The sequence below is a fragment of the Amblyomma maculatum genome, chromosome 1 (assembly GCF_055883805.1).
Source record: "Amblyomma maculatum isolate TAMU_Amacu chromosome 1, ASM5588380v1, whole genome shotgun sequence".
In the NCBI taxonomy this organism is placed as follows: Eukaryota; Metazoa; Arthropoda; class Arachnida; order Ixodida; family Ixodidae; genus Amblyomma; species Amblyomma maculatum.
In genome coordinates, this window is record NC_139344.1 from 280,001,492 (window position 1) to 280,026,818 (window position 25,327).

A 25,327-nucleotide genomic window follows, 5' to 3' on the forward strand; every position below is an offset into this window, starting at 1 on the left:
TGCAAACAATGATTGATAACCTAGACAGGAAAAGTAGAAAGTTAGGCTTGAAAATCAATATGCAGAAGACTAAGGTAATGTTCAACAGCCTCGGGAAGGAACAGCAGTTTACATTTGGTAGCGAAGTACTGGAAGTAGTAGGCCATTGTCTACTTAGGACAGGTAGTAACCGCAGATCCGGACCATGGACAGGAAATAACAAGAAGAACAAGATTGGGATGGAGCGCATTTCGCAAGCACTCGCAGATTATGACTAGCAGCTTACCGGTATCGCTCAAGAGGAAAGTATACAACAGTTGCATCTTACCTGTACTCCCCTATGGGGCTGAAACGTGGAGGCTAACCAAGAGGGTTCTACTTAAGTTGAGGACAACCCAGAGGGCTATGGAACGAAAAATGGTATGGGTAACATTAAGAGATAGAAAGCGTGCACAGTGGGTAAGAGAAATAAGTCAAGTTACTGACATTCTAGTGGAAATCAAGAAGAAGAAATGGGCATGGGCAGGACATGTAGTGCGAAGAGAGGATAACGGATGGTCGCTTAGGGTAACAAACTGGATTCCAAGGGAAGGAAAGCGTAGCAGGGGGCGGCAGAAAGTTAGGTGGGCGGATGAGGTTAAGAAGTTCGCGAGGGTCAAGTGGATGCAGCTAGCACAGCACCGGGTTAAGTGGAGAAATATGGGAGAGGCCTTAGCCCTGCAGTGGGTATAGTCAGGCTGATGATGATGACAAACGCGCAGACCGAGCCACTGATGCGCGCTTGGAGGGTGAGAGGTTACCCACCGCTACTGCTGCCTCTTTTCTCCACCCCCGCTAGCCACCCTATCAAGGGTGTGGCATTCCAGTAAAGCAAATGGGGACGCTTTTTCGAAGACGATGGTGGTGGTGCCTGGGAGCAGCGGTAAGTGAATGGATTGCTATAAATGCACAAGCCACTGTAGCAGACGGGCTCCGACAAGCCAATCCTGAAATTCAATATGGCCGGGCCCGTTTTAGCAGCTGGTTGCCGTCGGTTGCGCGCGTTCACTGCGCAGATGGGCCGCTAGCTCGATTCAAGCAATTCAAGTTCAGTAGATACTGTTGAATAACTCCTCCCGTTTTATTTTCCCCTATGGTTGTCAAAGTACTTATGTAAAATGTGTGTGTGTTCTTATTTTTCGATGTGGCTGTTGAGGTTGTCTGGTGGAGGGCGGCGGAACTGTGGTATCGACAACGGATGAGCAAAACGGGCAATTTTAGGCATCACTGGCGTGGGAATATCATAGACAGCCTTCCCAAATAACAAATATTAGAAATAATATGGTGAACTAGAAGACAGGAATGCGTATACGAGTGCGCATACATATAGCTTCAACACAAATACGCACGGTACGATCAAGATGACAATAGTATGTAAAAGCAGGTATTTAAGTAATGAACATAAGTAAATGTGGACACAATTACTTATGTTACTTATGTGCAGATTCAGATAAATATCGGGGAAGTAACACTAGACTTGATTGCAATATATGAGAAGTGTGGCTATGAATGTATATATATATATATACAGAACGAGCCAGAGGACAGTCCCAGCTTTTGCTCATGCAGAATAAACCACAGTACACAAGTAGGCTAAGCAAAACATTGTTGTAGTGCTATAGCTTAGCATACAGACACCAAGATAAATTTACAGTGTCATGGTCTCTTCTAAATGATGACTCGCAGGGTCACATGCTTTGTGCAAGACATCTGTGATACCCTATATTGTTTTCGTATACAGTTGAATCCCGCTATAACGAAATTCACGGTGCACGAAAAAACATTCGTTCTCGCGGAACTTCGTTATCGCAAAAATTTGACGTGAAACGCAGAAAGAATTGCCCAAGCAGCAGCAAAGGCGTTTAATGCCAAAAATCTGTAAGCTTGGTTTGCTTACGCTTCACGGCGAGCAACGCCGTCACGCGATTTTCGCACTCGGTCAGCAAACCCATTGCAACATCGTCGTCTCGGACAGCAACGAAATTCCTGATGACATCAAAAGCGTCCATCACCTGTACGGCGGTTGCCGCAGCCGGCGCTTCCTGTACGTCGTCGTCTTCTTCATCGGAAGAGTCCTTATCATTCCGGGCAGCTTTTATGATCTGCTCATCACTCGCATCTTCGTGAACAACAACACAAGCGTCAGCGCCGATGTATTCGTCGAGCTCGAGATTAGGCGGCACGGTTCCCATTTCTCCCAGCGTTTTCCAGGCGGCCGCGATCCCCGGAGCCGGTGACGCCTCTTCGTCGTCGTCTGTAACGCCTGGTGTTAGGCCAGCAGAGTGTACGGGTCGACCTTCGGCAAATCCGGCGTGCCTGAAACAGTTCACAATTACTGAGCGCCCCAGTGTGCTCCAGGCAGCAGACATAATCTGCAGTGCCACGTACAAGTCCACCTTCGTGTCTCGGCCGGTTTCAGTGTTAAAAAGCAGCCGCTGAATTAACCTCCCGCGGTAAGCGCGCTTCAGGCTAAGAATCACGCCCTGATCGAGAGGCTGTAAGACAGACGTGCAATTGGGAGGGAAAAACCTCAGCTCCGTGTTAGTGAGCTTGACTTCGTCGGAGTGATGCGCTGAACAATTGTCCAAAAGCAAGCAAACTTTACGGCCCTGCCGCTTCATGTCGCGGTCGAATGCCATCATCCACTCGGTGAAAATAGCGCGGGTCATCCATGACTTGTTGTTCGCCTTGTACTGCACAGGTAGGCTACGAGTTCCCTTAAAACAGCGCGGCTTGGCACTTTTGCCTATGACTAACGGCGGACGCTTGTCCGAGCCATCCATGTTTGTGCAAAGCAGCACTGTGATGCGTTTTTTGCTGTGTTTGCCGCCGTGACAGCGCTGCCCCTTGAAGTCGAGCGTCCTAGCCGGCAACATCTCGTAGAATAGCCCGGTCTCGTCGGCGTTGTAAATGTCTGCAGGCGCGAAGTTGCTTAAAATTCCGGCCATGTTACTCGCCTTCCAAGCAGCTGCTCCGTCCACGTCTGCTGACATTGACTCGCCGCACAACACTTTTCCAACGATGTTATGGCGGGCCTTGAAACGGTTTAGCCAGCCAATGCTGGCTTTAAAATCATCAATGCCAAGTAGGCATGCATAGTTCAAGGCTTTCTGCTGGACGATGCTTCCGGACAGCTCGTGCTTCCACAAACCACGCATGCACTGCTTTGTCCAACTCTTCATGGAGGGGCCGCGTCACCTTTTTGTGCTTCGAGGATGTGCCTGAAGCAAGTGCCATTCTCACGCTGTCCTTATTGCCTAGAATCGTTGACAGCGAATTTGCAGGAATTCCGAAGTCTTCAGCAATTGCCGCTTTCTTCCTTCCGCTTTCTGCTTGGGCGATTATTTGAGCTTTTTGCTCAAGGGAAAGAGTTTTGCGTTTTTTCACTTGCGTTGCCATCGTGTTCTGCGGATGAAAACTCGTCGTTGTCGAAGAGAAAGGCAGCGAGTGAACAACGCGACCACGACACAAAGCCAAAATGGCGGAACTGCAATCACGTGATTTCATGCTTAATGTGGCTTTGGATTTGACTTGGACTTCTCGCCAATAAAACTAGTTTCGGTTTCGATTTTGAACGCGAAAATTTCGTTGAAGCGGAAACGCTCTGCAAAAATGGTTCGTTGTGCAGAGAAATTTAGGCCGTTAATTCTTATAGGATACTCGCGGGGAATAAAAAATTATTCGTTGTCGCGGAAATTTTCTTGTGGCGGTATTCGTTGTGGCGGGATTCAACTGTATACCAAGAGGGGGGAAACGTGGCTAACTGCAGTTTAGGGTTGGGTGGTGATGCGACCTTTGCACATTCACACAAGCAGTGTGATTGTGGTTGTTGTGCAGCAGGAATAATCTGAGGTCATTATTTCAGTTTTTGGCGACAACATCCTGAGGGGTGACCCAAATTATACATGGATATAAATAGCTTATAAGAGAAATTGACACTGGTTAATGCACAAAGTGTGACAATTCACAACTGTTTTTTTATTATGTGATTATATTCCATGTACCACACTCGGAAAATTTGCTGAGGGGTAAATTGCAAGCAGTCTGTACTGAGGATTATCAGTGCACATTAAAGAATGCCAGATAGTCTTAATACAATCTACCGTACCCTACTACTGCTTCTATCCCATAGCCCATGTCATACTTTGGGACGTGACCACAATGTACAACTTCAAAAAAAAAGAAAAATCTGGCAACACAGCCAATATGGATGGCACTTAATCACAGTTTGAACATGCACAAAGGCATGCTTCTATTCTACACTAGCATACATATCAAACAAGCCACACCTGTGACACCCCTGTCGAATTGTTACAAATCCAAGCACTTGCAGTCTTTTTATGCTGCCCATAGATTCCAGTCGCTGTTAATTTCTCTAAACAGCATAGTATAACAGCCCAACTGTCATGACCAGGTGTTTCTAAACCAGGCATATCACAACACTCGTGTGTTCTTCTTCAGAGCAAATGTTTTTGGACAAACTTCCATTTTGTAAAAGAAGTGCAGCAGGAGCCAAAGTAAGCAATTGGGGGCAAATTGTATCATTTGTTTTGATCAGTGTTTTTTGGATTTTGAAAAAGAACACAGCCAAATCTGAGCTTTATCCAATCCAAAAAGGTCTTTTGGCAAATGTGGTTCAATCTTGTTTGGAGCCTCCTGCTGCATTATTTGCCTTGTTTAGTGACTTTTTTTTTTTTTTTTAATACGGCCCAGTGCATTTCTATACTTATCATTCCGGAAATAAAGACTTTGTATGCGCTTTTTGGTCCGAGGGGTGTACACAGGCATGCGTCTTCTTCCTTTTCCTTTTGGTGTTTCCGGAGGAGGTGTCGCAATGCTGGAACCCGTGGCTTTACTGAGACCAGTGGGACCGGCTTCAGCTGAAACAAATTATTAAAAGAAAAAAAAAAGGATAGCTTATTGTCAGCCGCATAGATAACCAAAATTCCACACAAATTACGCAATATACAGTCGACGACCAATTTTTCGGACTCTCAGCGGACCCCGAAAATGTCCGAAAAATCGGGCAGTCCGAAACAACAAATGTGCACCAAAAAAGCTCTATTTATTGCCTATTATTCACTTTTGAGGGCGGAAAAAGTCATGAATGCTTTTCTGCATCACGCTCCGCTTCCTTGCTAACAGGTCCACCTGAATTTCGCTTGCATCAGCTCAGCTTGCGTCGGCTGCGCTGCTGCAGGTGAGTCGTCATCGTCCTCGCTCTCAGACTCCACAAGCACTTGGCGAATAATTCCTGTATCTATGAGCCCAGAGCACAGTTTCAACTGGTGGTCCACGTCTGTGAACTTTGAAAACGAGACGGCCGATGGAATTTCGGCACCAGCAGTGCGAAGGTCGTGAAGTCGACAGAGTAGGTTTTCCCACTGTCAAGGCACACCACAACCACCAAACACTGAATCACAACACCGCTTCACAAAGTTATTCATTTGCCCACTGTATCACGTTTAAAGGTCGATGTATAGAATATGGTGCCGCCCGACATCTTCGATTACAGCCGACAGCACAGCGACTGTGTACTGAAGCCTTGTCTTGCCTGCAGTATCGTTTGAACGGCTTGTTGCTGAGCAGAACGCGCCAAAAAATACGCGGCCTTAGCTATGAAAGTACACGAGTTTGCAACGCTTGCAGCACGGGATGCCGCGAGCAGGCTGAGGTACGTTACACAATTACCGCGGGGGTGGAACGTGCGAGCCGGCGCCGTGCGTGACCGTCCCTAGTCGTCGCTAGGCCTAAATTGTTTCGCTTCGAAGCCGCGGCGGTCGACGCTTTGGAACATGATCAACGCTGTCGTAAATGTCTACTTATGAAACTGCCTTATAGTGAATCATTTCCTGCCATAGTAAAATAAATATAGGATTAACTCTGCCGACGCATAGCTACTACGAGCAGATCGGATAGCCGAAATGCACCAGCGGCAGCTGGCTTGAGCAGAAACTAGCTTGTATCACGGCTATCGCTCTTACCAGCAATTTGCTGCTGGTCAGCGATCCTCACGAGGGCTTCATACTTGATATTCGGCTCAGTATTCCATACGCCAACAAATTTTAGCACGCTTTATTTCGGACATCGGTGCTAACGATCCGCCGTGTCGTTCGCGAATGGTATGTGGGAGGAGGGGCCACAGCGGCGGTGTTTACGGCGGTCGAGGAGGTGCTGCCATCGTGTGGTGCTTGACCGTGCTGTTGACGCCTCGTCGGACGACACTCCGGTACTCCTGAAACTACGTTATATAAATAAGATATTTGTAAATGCAGCTTCGTTCTGCCGATCCCTGCGTCGCTTCGCCTGTTGTACTTAATGGGCAATGGCCACCTAACCGATAAGGGCGGTGAGCTGTGTAACAGCCCGCACAGAGTTCGAGCAGCGCACGAGCAGACGACTTTCGCAGCTACCGGAAGTGTGTCCGTGACGTCACGGGTCAAGGAAATAGTTCCATGCGACACCGCCAAGCGACATTCTCTCTGCCCGCGAATTTCAAAAAACGCTGTTTTTAAAAATTAATAATAAATCGCTGGCTTTGTTCCAAGGAGCTATACTTTGCGTTAATGCTCAAAAGGATGTATTCTACACACTCAACACGTTTGTCAGTGCCTTCTTGGGGGCCGTTTCCGTGGACCTTTAAAGTTAGGCCTCTCTAACTTGTGTGTTTTGCTTTACAACTATATATTTTCTGACGACAGGTGGTGGTGGTGGTTATTTATTGTACATGCGAAAGGAAAGAAAAGATGTTTGCCAGCCCCTTTATCTGATATCTGAAGCACCTGAACTGGGGCGGCGGAAATAGGGATAGCGAGAAAGTAGACGAAATCAAAGAGGTGAGCGATAGGAAGAAAGAAAGATCTAGAGTCGGTTTCTTTTCTATTGAACTATTCCAGTTTTTTGCCTGTGTGCACTTTACCTCACGTTTAATGTTTATTTCTCCGTCCTGCCTTCCCACATACTTACTGGTTATTTTTCTCCTCCTTTTCTGCCACTTTGAGTCAATGTCCTTTCGATATAAGTTTTTAGATGCTTTAGCTGCCTACCCATTGTTATCTATTTTCCTGGGGCGTTCTTCCTACAACAGTTTGCTCTGAGCCTCTCGTGCCTCGAAAGACCCCCAGCCCGTGTTTCCTTGTACTGCTTCGTTTGTAGTTTTGCTTTGGGCTCCAAGTGATAATCCCACAGATCTCCTATTTATTTCTAACCCCGACTCAACTTCTGCCCTTAACCACTAAACTGCGTTCTCAATCATCATCATCATCATCATCAGCCTGACTATACCCACTGGAGGGCGAAGGCCTCTCCCATATTTCTCCATCTAACCCGGTTCTGTGCTAGCTGCATCCACTTGACCCCTGCGAACCTCTTAATCTCATCCGCCCACCTGACTTTCTGCCGCCCCCTGCTACGCTTTCCTTCCCTTGGAATCCAGTTTGTTACCCTAAGCGACCATCGGTTATCCTCTCTTCGCACTATATGTCCTGCCCATGTCCATTTCTTCTTATTAATTTCCACTAGAATGTCGGTAACTTGAGTTATTTCTCTGACCCACTCTGCACGCTTCCTATCTCTTAATGTTACCCCTACCATTTTTCGTTCCATAGCCCTCTGGGTTGTCCTCAACTTAAGTAGAACTCTCTTGGTTAGCCTCCACGTTTCAGCGCCATAGGTGAGTACAGGTAAGATGCAACTGTTATATACTTTCCTCTTTAGCGATACCGGTAAACTGCTAGTCATAATCTGCGAGTGCTTGCCAAATGCGCTCCATCCCAATCTTATTCTTCTTGTTATTTCCTTTTCATGGTCCGGATCTGCGGGTAGACATATTCGCCTACTACTTTCAGTACTTCGCTACCTAATGTAAACTGCGGTTCCTTCCCAAGGCTGTTGAACATTACCTTAGTCTTCTGCATATTGATTTTCAAGCCTACCTTTCTACTTTTCCTGTCTAGGTCATCAATCATTATTTGCAGTGTTCTCAATAGTAAGTCCTGGTAGCCTGATTCCGTTCTCTCAGCGGTAGGGTCCTCTGAGCAGCGTTACCTGGCGACAGCGGAAATATTGTAAAATATGAATAACAGCGCATTTAAAGCCAGTCATGCTCGTTGCCTCAGTGGCGCAATGGATACGCATTACTAACCTGAGCACTTAGCTAATGAAATATATGTTCCAATCCTGTATTTGTAACTTTTTTTCTTATTTTGTTTCTTAAATTGCAACATTAAATTGAGCTATCATTATCTTTCCTGGGGGGTGTTCTCCTTTAGGTTGCATCATGTGATGTTTTTAATTCTTAGTAGCCACAAAACCAGTCGTTAATACAGCCACGAGACAACATGACAGTGCTAACACTATTTCATTATTTTCAACGTAATCATTTTCTCCTTTTACTGAGTGTATGTTACCTTTAGGTTGCGTTCAGACACACCTCTCGGTAACAATCGCCGTTTAACCAGCTGAGAGGCAACCAGTGACGAGAAAGAAGTTGCGGGACCCTACTGTTGAGGAGACGGAATTACGCGCCCTGGTACCATTATTACTTTCCAAATGCCTTTAAGTACTTCATACTTGTTGTACTTTCAGAATGCCCTGTGCTTCATTATTGCATTATCCCTTCACTCTGATGGGCTGTTCATGTTTTTTCCATGTATACCTGTCCTTCGTTTATTCGTACCCCACAATATTTATATTCTGCCAGTCTTCCTTGTATTGTAAGCTTTTTATCAGTGAAATCGTTGAGTACCATCAGACCAGACTTAATTGTGCTGAAGGTAAAGCGACCCTTGTAAGTCTTCCTGGCTATTGACAAATAGAACAATGTCATCCACATACATTAATCCACGAAGCATTTGTTCTAAGTCCGTTTCGCCTTGTTTATAAGAGAGATTAGAACCAAGGTTTTCTTGCAGACTCTTTTCTTTATTCTTATAAATCATGAACAACAGCGGTGATAGTGGTCACCTTTGCCTTAGTCTTTTGCATACTTCGACAGCAGACATACCTCTTAACCCCTTTATTATCTCTGTATATTTCTTTTAGTAATTCAGTTACTTATTTACTGATGCCTTCAGGTTCAAGTATATTCCACAGAAGTTGCCTATTTATGCTGTCGTATGCACCGGTTATGTCCAGAACGACTAAATATAGAGGTCTGTTTTCTGCCCTGGCTATTTCCATGCATTGGGTTATTACGAAAATGCTATCATCTAGGTGCCCACCACTTCTGAACCCGTTCATCCAGTACACACTTTCTATCCATGCCTGCATTGTTATTTTCACTGCCTGCATTGCAAACCTGTATGTAACTGACATCGTTGTGACCAGCCTAAATGATTGAATATTTTTCCTCTCTCCTTTTCCTTTATCGATTTAATTCATCCTACTCAGTTGCCAGCTGTGTAGAGTTCCTTTATTTATGACTGTTTCCAATGCCTTAACAATGTGTACTTGCTTTTTGGACCAAGCCCATTAATTAGCTTGATTGGAATTTCATCTATCCCTATGGTTGTACACACAGGAATATTTGTCTCCGTCTTCTTTCAGTTAAGATTTGTCAATTGTTATCTCTTTTCCTTCAAGCTGTACGATACTGTTTCTTCATTTGGGGCCATTGCCCCATCATCATACCTAAATGACTCGGCAATAACTGATGTAGCATCATTTCCCTCTTGACATTTTCCCTCTGCGTCCTGATCCGTTCCTGCTTCCTCTCACACTGCTCCCTCTTTCCTCCCATTCCCCCATGTACCCTCTCGTACTGCAGCCTGGCTATGTGGCCGGCGGCGTCAGGAATCATGTTTTGTGCTACAGTGCCACCAGTGCTCGGAACACATTAGTCAGTATTATTGTGAAAGCAATATTACGCCAGGTCTAACTGCTCATCGCTGTGTGCCGTATCCGTGGTCCCCTGGCAGGAGCTGCCAACTTGGGTCTCTCATTTCACATGGGACGGTTATGTCAGAATCAGCCTGCCAGGACCCTGGCATTCAGGTCGCTAGGCCTGAATTGTTTTGCTTCGAAGCTGCGGCGGTCGGCGCTTTGGAACTGATGAACGGTGTCGTAAATCGTCTACTTATGAAACTGCCTTATTGTGAATTCTATCCTGCCATAGTAAAATAATCACAGGATTAACTCTGGCGACGCATGAATCGCAGAGCTAGTACGAGCTGATCGAATGAGCTGAAATGCACCAGCGGCAGCTGGCTTAAGCAGAAACTTGCTTGTATCACGGCTATCAGTCTTACCAGCAATTTGCTGCTGGTTAGTGATCCTCACGAGGGCTTCATACTTGATATTCGGCTCAGTATTCCAGACTCCAACAAATTTTAGCACGGTTTATTTTGGATATCGGTGCTAACGATCCGCCGTGTCGTTGGCATACGGTATGCGGGAGGAGGGGCCACAGCGGTGGTGTTTACGGCGGTCGAGGAGGTGCTGCCATCGTGCGGTGTTTGACAGTGTTGTTGACGCCTCGTCGGCCGACTCTCCGGTACTCCTGAAACGACGTTATATAAATAAGATATTTGTAAATGCAGCTGCGTTCCACCTATCACTGCGTCGCTTCGGTTGTTGTACTTGTTGGGCAATGGCCACCTAACCAATAAGGGCGGCGAGCTGTTTATCAAAAGCCTGCACAAAATTCGAGCAGCGCACGAGCAGGTAACTTTCGCCGCTACCGGAAGTGTGTCTGTGACGTCATGGCTGCAGTGGCCGCAGCCAGTGGCAGCTTCTAGCAAGCCTTGCCAGTTAACTCACCCATGACGTCACGGTTTAAGGAAATAGTTCCATGTGACACCGCCAAGTGACAACCTCTCTGCCTGCGAATTTCCTAAAATGCTCTTTTTAAAAATTACTAATAAATCGCTGGCTTTTTTTTTCCAAGGAGTTATACTTTGGGTTACTGCTCAAAAGTATTCGTTCTACACATTGCACACGTTTATCGGTGGCTTCTTGGTGGCCGTTACTGTGGGCTTCTAAGGTAATTTTGGTTTACTTTTCAGGGTCTTTTGTTGAGCAAAGTCAAAATAATTAGCTAATTTGATTAGCAACAACCCAATAATGAGTACAGGAACTATGAGAGTACCTGACGACAGTAAATTGCTAAAGTATTTATGTAGGTGTGCCTTAAAAAATGAACATTTTCATTGATTATGTGAGCTATACTTGGGGGAAAGCCAGGGTTTTTTTAGTAAAGTTTATACAATTTATGCAGCTGTCAATATTCATTACGAAATTATCAAGAGTATTGATGCACACCTTTTTATACAGATACAAAATGTGCACTTTGCAATAAACTATCATGTTTTATTGATGCACTTACTTTTCTCGGTGAGTCCCATGGTTCTGATGTGGGTCCGGACATGCTTGCGCTAGCACGTGTTGAAAAATGAGTCTGTATTCCGTGATAAGGTTTCAAGGCGGTATTTTATTGATCACTAGTATTATCTTAGTTATACTAGATTTACACTGTGTAGAGCCCCGGCCATGGTTAATGCAGAGCACATCTAAGCTACAACTTTTGCCATGTGTAACATAGTGAATATTAGGAAGTACCTCATGTATACATCAGCACAAGCAGCTGATTCGCTCACGTATAGATCCAAATAACCATGTTTTCAAGACTGGATAAACAGGTGCTCTATGAATTCATGATAAAAGCGTTAGTTTTGTTTTTTACGTTCTGCGTTCAGTGTGCTAAGATGATACTGCTACTGCAAGCATGAATAATGAAAATAGTGTGCAGCTCAAAAAAACAGCGGTGCAAAAAAAGGGGGCGGTACGAGCTGCCACAAGGCTGCCTTTTCAGTGAACATTCGAAAGCTACTTTAGCCCCCCCCCCCCCCCCCCCCCCCCCCCTCTAAGTGCTCTCCGCTCTTGCCAGATGTGCTGCGCCAGTTGAAACTGTACAGATCTCCTTTCGCTTGCGCGGCCGCTGTGGTCGCCTGTCGTCTGCTGATGAGTGGGGCGGCGCTTTAGACGCGGCCGCAGTGTGTCACGCGCTCTAAACTTTTTTCGAATGTCTTATTTTTTCATAGTTGTTGAAGGTTACTGTGTTATGCAAGAGCACGTTTTTAATGTCTGTTGTGGTCAAGTAATTTTACTTCGATTAGTCTTAACTTCAGCTGCATTTACCGCTGATACCAGGTTTGCTGCAATTGTTTCGACTGTGGCGGCATGTACGGCGCGGATGTGCAACTCGCAACTTGCCATGGGCTTGACCCTATCCCCACCTCCCTTTCTTAACCTGTAACAACCCAACGAGCCAAGGACGTCCAAAGCGAGTCATGTGCCCGGTCTTGTACGTCGGCCATTTGCTGGCAGCTCATTGATCTATCGAAAAACTCTCACCGGGAACGACGGCTCCTCCCGGGAAGCCTATGCCGCTAACTGCCTCCGCTGTAGTCTACGTTCGACACTTCTTTGTGTGCTTCGTTGTGACAAGAACTGCCCAAACGTGACAAGGACGCAAGCGTTTGCTGCTGCTGACGTGTCGCGGAAGTGTAAAGCCCTCTCCTTTAAGAAGTTTGACTAAAACCTGAAGATGAAGCGTGTCGACTTAGCAAAAGATAGGTCCTGCTGACTTGATTCTGTGGAGTGACAGCAGCCGGTGTCAACGTGGACGGTAAGATACTGCTTGAAAAACCTAACAGCATCACGCTTTCGCTCGGAATTGACACTTTCCAAGCGTCTGGGGGATGGCTGCACCGGATTAAAGAGAGGCACGGACTTGTCTACCTTGTCGTCTCGGATGAAGGGAAGGAAGTGGACGGGGCAGCTATCGACGAGTGGCTGAACACGCTTCCGGCGCAGATTTCAGAGTGCACGCCATGTGATATATTTAATGCCGACGAGTTGGGCCTCTTCTTCAACCTTCAACCGGAGAGAAGACTGTGTGTAAGGCTAGGCATGCCAGGGCGACCAGGAAAGCAAGGAGAGAGTAACAGTACTCTTTTGCTGCAATTATGATGGATCCGAGAAGCTCCAGCTTACTGTCATCGATAGGTTGATGAAACCGAGGTGTTTCCGATCGGCGGAACGTTTGCCTGTCTTTTACAAAGTTAACCGAAAGGCATGGATGACGGCAATTTTTTTTTTTTTTTTGCGAGTTCTGGAAAAGCCTTGAACACAAAATGGCATCAAGAAACTGGAGAAGTTTGCTTTTTCATGGACCAGTGCTCTGCCCACCCAAAGGAAAGCCTGATTTCTGCCGGCAAACACTACTAGCCATCTGCAACCACTGGACGCTGGGATAGCTCGAAATGTAAAACATCATGTAAAGGACTTTTGGCGAGGCGTATGCTAGCAAAAATTGACCTAAAGAAGCCAACTTGCGGATAAGTCTCTTGGATGCTTTGCACTTTCTAGCTATGTTGTAGGATGATGTAACTGCAGAGACAATCTCGAACTGTTTTAAAAAGTGCAGATTTGCCATCGGACTTTCTGCAGCTTCGACGGGAGATTATTAAGAGCCAGATGAAGATTTAACAATTGATGGTTGGGACAGCTGGAAACTTAAGCTTTAGTTCGAGACTTTGTTACCATGGACGTCTCGACCTACAGGCTAAGGTCAATTGAAAACTTCGTCAGCGAAGCAGATGATGGCGAACATGGTCCTGACAGCGACGGTGAAGACGGCGACGAGTGTGATCAACCGCCGTCAACGGCAGATACTCTTCATGCACTGGATATTCTGCGCCGCGCCTTAAGTACCAACAGTGTGAGCGATGAAACCGCTGCACGGTTTTATGAATTTCAGGCAGGGCACGTTTGTGACATAACTGCAAAAAAGTGCAGACAAGCATTATGGACTTTTTCGGCCAGAAGTAGTTCGCCACAATACAGTTTGGTTTACTTTTTGTGTTCATTCTCGTGTTGAAGTTGGCTTGTTTTGGATCATACGAATTCAGGGCATTACGAATATTTTGTGTGCTCCCTTGGAATTTGTATCAAGATTCTACTGTAGCAGTGGTAGTAGCTTAGGTATCTCCCAATCTTAGTCAAGCAGTACTTTACACAGTGCAAATGGTTTCGGCAGCTGTGGTTCCTGGTTGTGGCACACCCCTAGTTTCGGAAATATCGGGGAGCAAACATAGCAGTTTATTTTTTATGAACATAAAACTTGGGTACCAGTACATCAGTGAGAGTGAAAGGGTTTATGGTATTGCCTACAAGAAATGCGGTCAGGTGCAGTTTTGTTTAGCGTGGAGATGGCATGTTGTGAGCTGCATGCTCTTGTCGACAGAGCTATATATAACAGAAAAAAAAAAGGCGAGCCAGCACAAAGCATAACCTGCAGTTAAGGTGGAGGGCAGGTTGCTCCGTGTTGCCTCTTTTTTTTTATGAGCTAGCTAGCTCTATCAACAAGAATACTCGTGCGTAATGTCAGCGAATTCATGCTGCTGCCATAAGAAGTATAAAATTCCACCAAAACTATGATGCTGTAAAGCGCTTTGCATATGATTGTACTTTGTGCACATTCAAAAAAATGGTCTTCAAAATTAGGGTATTGTTAATTTTTTTAAGAACCAAGGAATAAAATATATTCAAGAACTAGATTGAGTACCTTTGCACCTCCTAATAAAAAAAATATACATGGTATAGAAAAAAGTTCAACCGTCACTTACATTCGTCGTTGAAATTGCCAGAAATAGAGAATTTATTCCATTTTAAGCTATCATCAATGATGATAGCTTAAAATGGAATAAATTCTGTCAGATCCATTTTTTTTACCTTTGACTGGTCTTGGTGCCTGCTAGTATTTTATTCGCGGTGTCTCTTGACCATTCTTTCGCTCTGCCGTAATGCTGCAATTTTTAACGTTTTCTCATTGTTCTTTTTGTCTTCCTCTAGCCGGATTGGTTGTTGGCCTTCCATCTACATCTTTTGCACGCATTTTATATCCGCCCTCTGCTGTTTTTGCTTTTTTTGTGTGTTTTTTTTCTGCTTCTGTTGTCCATCTGTTCACATTCTGGCAGCGGCACTTCTTGTTTGGTGTTGATAAGATAGTTATGGCTTTTTTTTGGGCGGATGCCGTGACTAGGTTTTTTTTAGATGGGCGCATGCGCATCAATTCCTCGTTCTGGCTGTACATAAGGTGCGGTTTAGCTGTTTTCGGAATAAAAGTTGTTAGCGCAGTTGTGTGTCCTCCGTTTTCTTGTCCTTCGTCTGCTAGCACTGTTTTCAGTTATGCTCTACCTATTTGCCCAGCAATATACATTGCTCTTCCTGAGGCACTACTGGCCAGCGCCTCGTCGATGTGGACTAGTGTGGTGCTTGAGCACATCAAAGTGGCCTACTTCACATTTTAGTCTTATAAAGTCAGAATAGGGAAAAGCTTTTGGTTAAACTTCTTGGCTAGTCTGTTTGAAATGGTCTAAAACCAGTTTTATTACTCCAAAGCTGCCCAAAAATAGCATTACTGCCCCGAGCTGCTCCAAAATATCTTGCTCAAGCTTGCTTCCACCACTGAACGGTTATATTTCTTTGCTACTCGGACACGTACACGTACACTGGACACTGCCTCGCACTGAGGGGTGCACCGCACAGATAATGCAGAGAAATGCCAAGCAAATCTGTTTGTTGGAATGTGCACAGGTTGCCAAGCAATTAAAAAGGCCAACTGCACCAATGCTTAATGTGATTGGAAAATCCTAGAACTAACCCTCGAAAGCTTTTGTGTTTGTTGCGATAGTATCTGTCGCAAGTGTTTTAAAAGCTAAGCGTAGTAGACAATGTGTGCACCTGGTGGCATATGCTGGAGTTGAGTACCTTACCATGTACCGTATTTACTCTCATAATGCTCACACTTTTTTTTCTAAGAAAACTGATACAAAGTTAAGGGGTGTGATAATTAAGCGGAGAAGTTTTTGAGCAGATGTTTGGGAGTGCTGAAAGCAAATTTAGATAGGTGTGAGTTGGGATTCTTACACCAGCTATTGTTAATATAACTAAAGTATTGCCTTCAAGCAGAATTAACCTTTCTTATAAAAGTACAGGGTCGTCAAAAGCACGGATTGCTAAAGCACTTTATTTGCCAAGATGAGGATACTTTCAGGGTGTCTAGCAACTGGGAAAACTGGGGATTGTCAGGGAAGTTTCATGCACCGGTAAAATGTCAAGGAAACCATCAAGTATACAAAATTGTATGTGTGGCCTAAAAGCGTCCTGGCATTAAATGCCCATCACAAAGTGCCCCAATTTGGCAGCCCTGTCCGATTTGCCCATATCACGTGGTGTTGCGACGTCACATAACACTGACCAGTCCGTGTCAGGTCATGTCACCGGACAAAAACTACCTGCCAGGGGCGTGCTCATGATTTTTCACTCGAGACGATGGTGCTGTATTTTCTTGCAGAGTTGGGCCTTTAACACTGTTGCATTGGAAATTGTAGGGCGCCAAGTCTGTTTTTCCTTGAGTAGGATGTGCTGACAATACTCGGAACTTTCCACTGAACCACCTTCCCGCAGTATAGCCCTTGCACACTTGGTGATGAAGTCCACCACAGCTGGAGATCACATTGTACCATCTCCTTCCTGTGAAAAGAAAAAAACGAGGAAAATCACTGCATAGTGTGAAAGTAGTTAAGATAGTGATTGCAATGCTTAAATTAGCAACCACCATTGCAGCACACTCCCTCTATCAATGTCTGTTTGCACGTTATGTTCACACTATGACAGTTTGTAAATCCCTTGACTGTATGTAAAGCATTGCCTTCGTTTCAAAATAAAATTTGGCGTTGCTCACAATGTTTTGTGTCAACAGGTACGCCTTGGTGTGGTTGGCCTTGCGCCGCCTCAGCTGCAAGACCTGTACCGTTGGCTCGAAGTGGACTTCCAACCCCTCAAGCTGTGCGGGCGTGTCATGCAGTGCTTTGATTTTATCAACAAATGGGAAGAATGCTCTGAACTGCGCATGTATGTGTCTGCACTGCAGGACATCACTGTTATGCGTCTGCTGAAAGAGGTGCGTGAACCGGCAATGTACCACATTTCTGTGCTTTTTGCAATGTTTCACCGTGTGGTCTGGATGCAGGTGTCGCAGGTGTACCAAACCATAGAAATCAAGCGTCTGCTTGAGCTGGCCCCTTTTGCCAGTGCCTTTTACTTGGAGAACATGGTAGTGGATGCCGTGCGGAGAAATGACTTGCAAGTCCGCATTGATCACAAGCGTCGATGCCTGCACTTTGGTTCCGAGCTTAGTGTCTCTCAGCAGGAGGAAGTGGTGGAAGGGCCCCATCTGCAGGGAATGCCTAGTGAACAGATCCGCTGTCAGCTTGTCAAGCTGTACTCTGTTTTGCAACGATCTGTTCATATGATCAGGCCAGAGGAGATCAAGGCAAGTGTGATGCACGTTTGCTCTTGCCGTTAAGGATTTATGTTATGCGTGTTTGAAATGCTATTACGCTTTTTTTTTTTCTTAATGCAGGACTCTACAAAAGACCTCAAAATGCACATCATTGAAGCCTACCGCTTGGTTTGCAAAAAGGAGCACAAGAAAATTTTGGAACGCCAGCAGATCATAGAAGCTCGCAAGGAGATGCTGGAGAACCTAACCTTCCAGCGTGTGGGTGCTCTCTTTTTGAGTACTAAGTAGCTAAATTGTTTAACTTCCACTCATCTGACATCGATTTCAGCCAACTGTGTAAAAGCTTGAAGTGCAAAACTATTGTTCTAGGCCCACGAAGAACTTACGTACTTGTTACCAGGCGTCGTGACATTTTGTTCCTTCTTGCATTTCTGTTCACAATGTAATATAACACTAAATTTGCGTGGCGATACTATTGGCTATTATATTTTGTGTTGCTCCAGGCTTTAACCCCTTCAGCCTGTGAAGAGTATGTGTAAAGTGTTAAAGAATTTATTTTATTTGGCAGTAACTATCCCAGACAAATTATTTGTTACTGCAGGTAGCAACTAGTGTAACAGGGCTTAACTTAATGGCTTTGTTGGGATCAGTGTGATGCTTAAGGTTCGTAAACGCCTTTTTGCAGGAAGAGGAAGAGCGCAAACAAATGGAGGAGAGGCAACAGAAGATGCGAGAGGCCGAAGAGGAGCGCATTGTGCGAGAGGCTGAGGAACGTGCCAAGCAACGCAGCCAGCGTGAACAGGATGAAATGAAGAAGAAAGTAGTGCTGGAAAAGATTGAGCTGCTACGCAAGACTGATATTGGGGCACGCATTTTTGAAGGCCTGGAAGAGGAGGAGCTTGAGCGGCTTGACCCTGAGGAAATTTTGAACCGGCAGGTGGAGCAGCTGGATCGTGAGCGCAAAGAAATGCAGACTAAGCTCAAGAAACAGGAGCGCAAAGTAGACTACATGGAGCGTGCTAAGCGCCTTGAGGAGATCCCACTGCTGCAAGAGGCTTATGAGCGCTTTAAGTTGGAAGACCAACAATTCTGGCAACAGAAGGAGGAGGAGCGGATTCGGTTGCTGGTGCAAGAGCGCGAAGTAGCATTGCAGCACAAGACCCGGCTGTTGCGTATGCGTGATGACAAGGAGGAGTTCCTGAGCAAGCTGACGCAGGACCGCTACTCTGTTTACAAAGAGAAGCGCCAGCAGTTCGAGCAACGGCTTGAAGAGGAGCGCCGCAAGAGGCTGGCAGCACGCAAAGCAGAGCGAAAGGAGGAGCGGAGAGAGAAGTTTTTGCGCGAGCGAGAGGAATCTCGTCGCCGGGCTGCCCTGGAGGAACAGAAGCGCATCGAGGCGGAGCGACTGGCCAAGCTGCGTGAAATGGAGGCCATCAAGTTGGCTCGTGAGCGCGAGATTGAAGAAAAACAGCGGCGCATGGAAGAAGAGGAACGGCAGCGTGTAGAAGCTGAAAAGCTGCGCTCACCGCAAATACGTTCTGAGGAGATCAGCTGGCGGAAACCACAGTAGGCTTGCTAGCGTTTACTCATTCTTAAGCAGTAATGCTTGTACTAGCATAGCATTTTTAAAAGTGAGCATAAATTGTGTAGGTTAATATACGTAGTATGACCAGTTTCTAACCTTTTTCCTTCTTTGCAGGGAGGAAGATTCAGATCGCAAGAATGAGCCATGTAAAAGTGAGTAGCCAGCATAGTTTGTTGCATAATGAGACTTGAGCTAACGAACACCTCTGTTGCAGGTCGTCCTCGTGACAACCGCGACATCGAGCGGAGGTCAGACGGGATAGAGAAGGAGCAGTCTTATGGAAGGAGAGAGAGAGATGATGACAACTGGCGGCGCAGACCAGACGGTGAGGGGAGCAGTGTTGCAAAACGTAGCTGCTTTGGTGGCTTTCTCTCGCTAGGCAAAAATTTGCTATAAAAGTATGTCACTTGTGGCTATATTGCAGAGCCGCCCCGATCAAAGGCACCAGAAATGAGCTGGCGCAAGCCTGACAGTGACACTGGCCGTTCTGGTGGAACCTCGTGGCGCTCCGGAGACAACCGAATTCGTGACTCTGAACGGCGCCCTAGAGACTATGATGATCGTGGTCGCCGAGAATATGGAGATGATCGACGTGCTCCTGCACCTCTAGACTCTGACAGAGAGGATCGCGGTCGTCAAAGCTTTGGCCGTGACTTTGGGGATGAGCGACGTCGTAGGGATATGGGCCGTGGCAGAGATTTTGGGGATGATCGCCCAAGTCGGGCAGGGGAGAGTGACAACTGGCGCTCTGGTCTCAAAGATTCCAGAGGTCCTGCCTGGCCGTCCGATGACAAACGTCCGTCACCACGAAAAGGTGAGTCGACAAGTACCTCACGCTGTAGTTTAAAGCTTTGGTGCACAACAGAAAAGTAGTGCTTGAAGCCTGGAATGGGAGTCTACTGTGTTTGTAGGAAGGGCAGGCTTCTGCTTAAATTTCACATCATTCCCTCTTTCTGGTGGCTGTGGCATTGAAAACTAATGTGTACATTTCATGAAATAAAGTGTTGTGCACTGCTTCGGGGCATTTTCCTCTGGACTGCATTATAAATTTTTATAGAAGCTTGCACTCAGGTGCAACATGTATTGCCACTGTGTTTCTACAGATGATCGCATTTCTGGGTCCTGGAGAGAAAAAGAGGACAGGCCAAACAAGCCTCGTGAGGATGCTGATGAAGATGGGTGGAAGACTGTACGCTAACTGCAAATCATCTTGAGTTGGGCCACCATGTTGCTGATAGAAGGGTGGAAATGTAATGTTGCCGAAAGTACATCGCAATTTTTTGTTTTTGTCTACTCTGTATGCACTTGAGCCATTGACAGCAGGCTTTCTTCAGCAGTTGTTCTGAGCCGAATAAACTGGTGCACAAATAATTGTGGTCTGTTTACTATCATGCTTGTAATTAGCATGCAAGCAGCGTTTTATACTGGAATAAACTTGTACAATGCACTGAAAAAAAACTTGGAACTGTAAGTTCAGGCATAGATCCAGGGTTGCACTGCATCATACTGCAGTTGCCATTGCTGCAAAAAAAAATTGAAGTTGACTAATGCCATAATGACTTTGAAGGTATTGTCTAAACAAACCTAAACTGAGCTGGTATTCAGGCTGGACAGTGCAAGAGTCAGCTGTAGTTTGGCGCTATTCAAAGTGGATCAAACTGTACTTTGTCTGCAGAATTGTCTTGAAACAGAAGTGGTATTGATGCATGCACAGCAGTTAATAGTAGCGTCGTAAATCATTTTGCAGCATAGGGAACCTGCACTGGCTAGGTGGCGCTGCGATTGTCCTGCAGCGCCTACACCTAAATCAATAATTAAGATATAGGGAGAAAAAATGAGCATGATAGCTACTGCTACCACCCCGTTTCAAAGGGGACGCTCCTATATTCCATCCATCCAGCGTGCCTCAAAAATGCTGCTGTTAGTCGCTTGATTCGTGATAAACGACCCAGCATATTGATCTCCATTTCAAATACAAGTGTGACGGATAACGTCCTTAGCCAGGCGCTGTTTCTACAGAGCGTGCAATCCGATCCCTGTAAGTGCATGCAGGTGGCATGGGAACACCTACGAAACCGCCATAAAAGTATTTGCTAGGATATGTGTTTCGATGCAGCGATCGCCATAGCAAACTTCACTGCAGGCTGCCTATGCCTCTGGAAAGAAAATGAGCTTTTGAGGAGGCGATTTTCAACAAATCTCCCGTTTGCACATTTGTTAGGCAGATACACATGGTGCCGTGTTTTGGTTAAACCCTTGCCTTAATCTATTTAAGCATTCATTCTGTACTTTTTTCTTCCTACAGACGTGCTAGCAAAAGCATGTACTTAAAATTCTAAGCCCATTTAACAAAATATCTTGGCAGGTTCAGCTGTTCAAGCTATTATAATTTCAGCATTGCTTTATTTCCACACAAGGCCAGAGTCCCTGTTGAAGGGGAATTTTACTGTCCAGTGCAGTTGCAACATCTCTAGATTTCCCAATGCACACCTATGTGCTGATTTCAGGAAATTTCGACAGAAACTGGATACTTGTGCGTTGAATTAAACACCTAGCAATGCTGCAAAACTGCGACATTGGGATGTGAAGTATGGCACCCCTGCTCAAGAAGTGCCAGAAGTTCACTATGTTAAGTAAAATGTAATGGAAGCACAAAAATGCTATTCATTAGCATGTGTGCGGCGCTTTTTTGCCACTGGCTCCTCGGCAGGCAAGCATATTTTATTTTCGTCTTCCTGAAAAGTAGAAGTGTGAGCACTGATCGAACCTGGGTTTTCGATTGTCAAACATCAGTATTTCAAAACTTTTCAATTCATAATCCATGCATGGCCAAGGACTGTTTAAGGAAAGCTATACGCTGAAACCTCTAAAACACAAAGAGAATTAGTGTACTCACTGTAGGGTACCTGCAGCAATGTCACAGCTGCACTAAATGGCAAATCCTCCAAAATGTTAAACTTATGTATGCATGTTTATTAGGAGCCGGCAAACGACGGGTGAAAGCGTCGTGACGCTGGCCAGGCGTCGACCCTGGGTTATGCCCTACGCTGCACTACCTCATTTGGCCCGTTTGTGGTGGGTTGTGAGGCTTGTGCTTTTCGAGCGCACCCCCGGCCTGCTGGACGGCCCACAGTTGAATGTCCTTGTCTGTATTTTGCACAGCACTTAGAAGTTAATTTTCGCTCATGTTTGCACCACCACCTGTGCCAAAGGTCGTTGACAACTGTTCGCGAGAAAAGTGGCTTTTTGAAATAATGGCTGCATCAGATATAGGCATTGCCACCGAAAGTAGGGGTACAGAATTATAAATTTTCCGAGTCTTGCAGTGCAAAAGTCAGAAGATTGTGGATTTACTGAAAATATAAGGTAAACAAATGAACCATCTATGAACACTACACTAGCATGCCATGCACAGTATCGCACTTGTCCCAGCACTGAACATGCGCTATCCTTTCTGCCCGACTCTGAATACAATGGTTCGATTTCCCTCACTGACCCGTATGGAAGCTGCTGCCAAATCAACCACCTCACTGCACTACCTAGCTACCATTAAGTGCCCAGCGATGCATCTGAAGGAAAGAAGCCAACAGTCGGCGAGGCCAAGGAAAGCATTAGAGTTGTACATTTTTTTTTTAATTTTCACTTCGATAATCAGATAAATTAGTAATGTAATCCGTTTAGGGGAAGATAAACAAAGTAGAAGGAAAAACAACGTGCTGATGGTGGGAACCAAACCCACGACCTCCGAATATCGCGTCCGGTGCTCTTCCAACTGAGCTACATCGGCCGCTGTCCCTCCTGCTCCTTTCTTGGGTATTAATGTTGTCTGTGTACGAACCTTGAGAGTGTTCACTAGCGCTAGAGTCCCTAGAAGTATTTGCTAGTCTGCCGTCCGAGCGGGGTTCCCTATGGAACCGGTTGGCCACTTCTCGGATGAAAGCGCAGGGGGGCGCTGCTAGCCTTCGGAGCGTTATCGGAGCGTGGTGTAGTTTGTGCCGTACTGCGCGTCTGCGCCCTGCTGAACCGCTAATATGGTGCTCTAGAATACCGCCAGTGCCATAGCAACGCTTGTGCACCACGTGAACTTCTTTGCGCTCGCGAGCCGGAATCCGCGGAAGTTAGCATGCGTTTTGGCGCTCCTTTTTTTTTTTTTTTTTGGATGTGTGATCACGTCATGTCCACACAACGGGACAGCACGTGTTTCGAACGCTACCGCCTTCTAGGAACTGACGCTAACACAAAAATATTTGCCAAGTATGGCTCCCTTAGTGGCCTGATCAGAGCAATTTGATTTGAGTGATCATCTGTGGAAACACTATGCCTACTCCACGTTACCTCCATCCATGGCCATGAGCCGTCCTATTCAATAAAGGACTTGCAACTCAACTCGTGCTCGCGGGTGCAAGAGCGGGTAGCGCTCGTTCAAGGTGAAATGCTCTGTCTTAGGACACCGAAAGCATAGAGTTTCTTACTCTTACCTAGAGGGAAAGCTGTGCTGCCGTCTATGGGCGTTTACATGGAGTTTCCAGACGGCCAGTTCAGCCACCATGGGCGCTCAAAGCATCATGGGCCGGTGAGCTATCGAGTGCAGAACTACAACTTTTGGCCAAAACTAATGCAAAGATAAACGTTGTTCTACCGTAAATAATGTCCTAAGATTGAATATTGTGACTATAAATTATAAAAAGAGAGAGAAACAGAATGCCAGTGTGAGATTTATCCAATATAAGCGATGGCCCTTTCTCCTATTGGCTTAGTTTTGAGCAGCACAAATACCAATATTTCGCACTTAATAGGCAAACTTTGAAATAGAAAAATGTTATGAAAATATTTATCGTTGTGCCATCACTTAAGGAAGTTTTTAGTGGCATTTCGGGAAACAGAAACCATTTATTGGCGACGTCTGCTTTTGCGCCTTCGTTACTATGGCTTTCGCGGTCTATGTACGCACCTTCAGATGATGATGATAACAAAAAAAAAACATTGCAGTAACGCCACTCCACGTACTCGAAAAAAAACCGACTGTCCCGCAACAAGTAGCACACCGGCCCATGATTCTTAGCGCGCCCATGGTGGCTGAAGTGCAGCGCCCTCAGCTTTCCCTCTAGTTAGTGTAAGGAACTCTATGACCGAAAGACGCAGAGAAGAGACAAGAATGGGAGCGCACCATGCGGTGACAGAGTGCTCGACGAAGGTAGTGTCGTTTGTGAGCGACACTTCGAACCCTATAGCTGTTTTATTGAGAATATTGTGATTCAAAGAAAGGTTAATTGAGATTCCCCGGGATGTTACCTCACGAAGGATGCCGTCTAGACAGTGTTTCCTGACGTTCCAAAATACTTGCCGAAACCCCTGCCTCAAAAAGAGAAATAAGTGCGACTTATTGTTCGAGCTAAAACAGCCAGCAGGGAGACCTGCAGAGAAAAAGAAGCGCATTGATCCCAAAGCACCAGTGAGCCGATTGAAGAATACAGTGACGATGGACCGTACGTGTGACGCGAGGCTGCTCCAGAAATGCAGAGAGCTGCAGTAACCACCACGGCTTGGACAAATGTCGATCTTTCTGATGATGAGCAAGTAACATTCGCACATGCCACTCAAGCGAGGACGGATCTCCGGAAGCAATATACGTAAGCCGGCGAGTTCTGCCCCTTCGCAGTTAGAGATGAAGCTGCCACGAATACTGCAGTGTACATTCGAACAAAGAAAGTGAAGGAGATAGCAGCTGTCAAGTAAACAGGAGATAATAAATCTTCTTCAGGACATTGCGAAACTCAGTTTGTGTCCTGGCTGCAGATTGAAACCCATGCATGACAAAGACCTTTCCCTCCTCCAATGGACGTTACTTTGCGACGAACTGTACCATTCTTTCTAATGCAGCACGCATGCATAGCCTGCAAATACTTGCGAAATTTAACTCAGAACACCCTGTCAAGGAGAAAAGGATCAAGTCTGGCGGGTGTAAAGAAGAAAAAGACTTCCAAGTCTCGAGCAGGTTGTCGTATTAAAGACGTGCAATTGGTGACATAGTTGGTAAAAGGTCTATGAAATGAAAATGAACACCTTGCAAGGACAGAGTTGGAAACAAGGGTTAGTGGCCTTCCTCTCAAGCAGCAGCTGGCTGTTAAAATATGTTTTGAGGCTGCCAAACGCAATTCAAGAAAGTTCAGTTCAGTCGTTCAGTGGCGAGAAAAACCGCGCCTGCCGGGGCGAAAAATCCGCGAGGCTTAAGCCGGCACATTCGCTTCTTCGTCGTTCGGGACGGTAGGCTTGTTATGCCAGCTTTTCCATACTAACCAGTCCAACTCTTCCAACAAAGCGTGGCACATCATGCCACGCTTTCCGGTCTCTCACTATCTTCCTAACATCACATAACTTCATCTGCAGCGCCTCGAGGATCCCATCTAACCATCGCG

At 45.8% G+C, this 25,327-nt stretch overlaps 2 protein-coding genes across 3 annotated transcripts in view; one reads left to right on the plus strand and one right to left on the minus strand.

Annotated features, from left to right (window-relative positions):
• eIF3a (eukaryotic translation initiation factor 3 subunit a) overlaps nucleotides 1-20,282 on the plus strand; it is a 42,540-nt gene extending 22,258 nt beyond the window's left edge. Inside the window, exons 7-14 of the mRNA XM_084591438.1 lie at nucleotides 16,784-16,984; nucleotides 17,054-17,356; nucleotides 17,447-17,584; nucleotides 18,012-18,892; nucleotides 19,026-19,063; nucleotides 19,126-19,236; nucleotides 19,336-19,725; nucleotides 20,015-20,282. Of these exons, the coding sequence (XP_084447564.1) occupies nucleotides 16,784-16,984; nucleotides 17,054-17,356; nucleotides 17,447-17,584; nucleotides 18,012-18,892; nucleotides 19,026-19,063; nucleotides 19,126-19,236; nucleotides 19,336-19,725; nucleotides 20,015-20,109 (2,157 nt within the window). The 3' untranslated portion in view covers nucleotides 20,110-20,282. The remainder of the gene's footprint in view (nucleotides 1-16,783; nucleotides 16,985-17,053; nucleotides 17,357-17,446; nucleotides 17,585-18,011; nucleotides 18,893-19,025; nucleotides 19,064-19,125; nucleotides 19,237-19,335; nucleotides 19,726-20,014) is intronic.
• Nucleotides 16,033-25,327, minus strand: part of LOC146206664 (bromodomain-containing protein 8-like) — a 158,853-nt gene continuing 149,558 nt past the window's right edge. For both annotated transcript variants that reach the window (XM_084591449.1, XM_084591447.1), the window contains one exon: nucleotides 16,033-16,554. In XM_084591449.1, coding sequence (XP_084447575.1) covers nucleotides 16,534-16,554 — 21 coding nt within the window. In that variant the 3' untranslated portion in view covers nucleotides 16,033-16,533. The remainder of the gene's footprint in view (nucleotides 16,555-25,327) is intronic.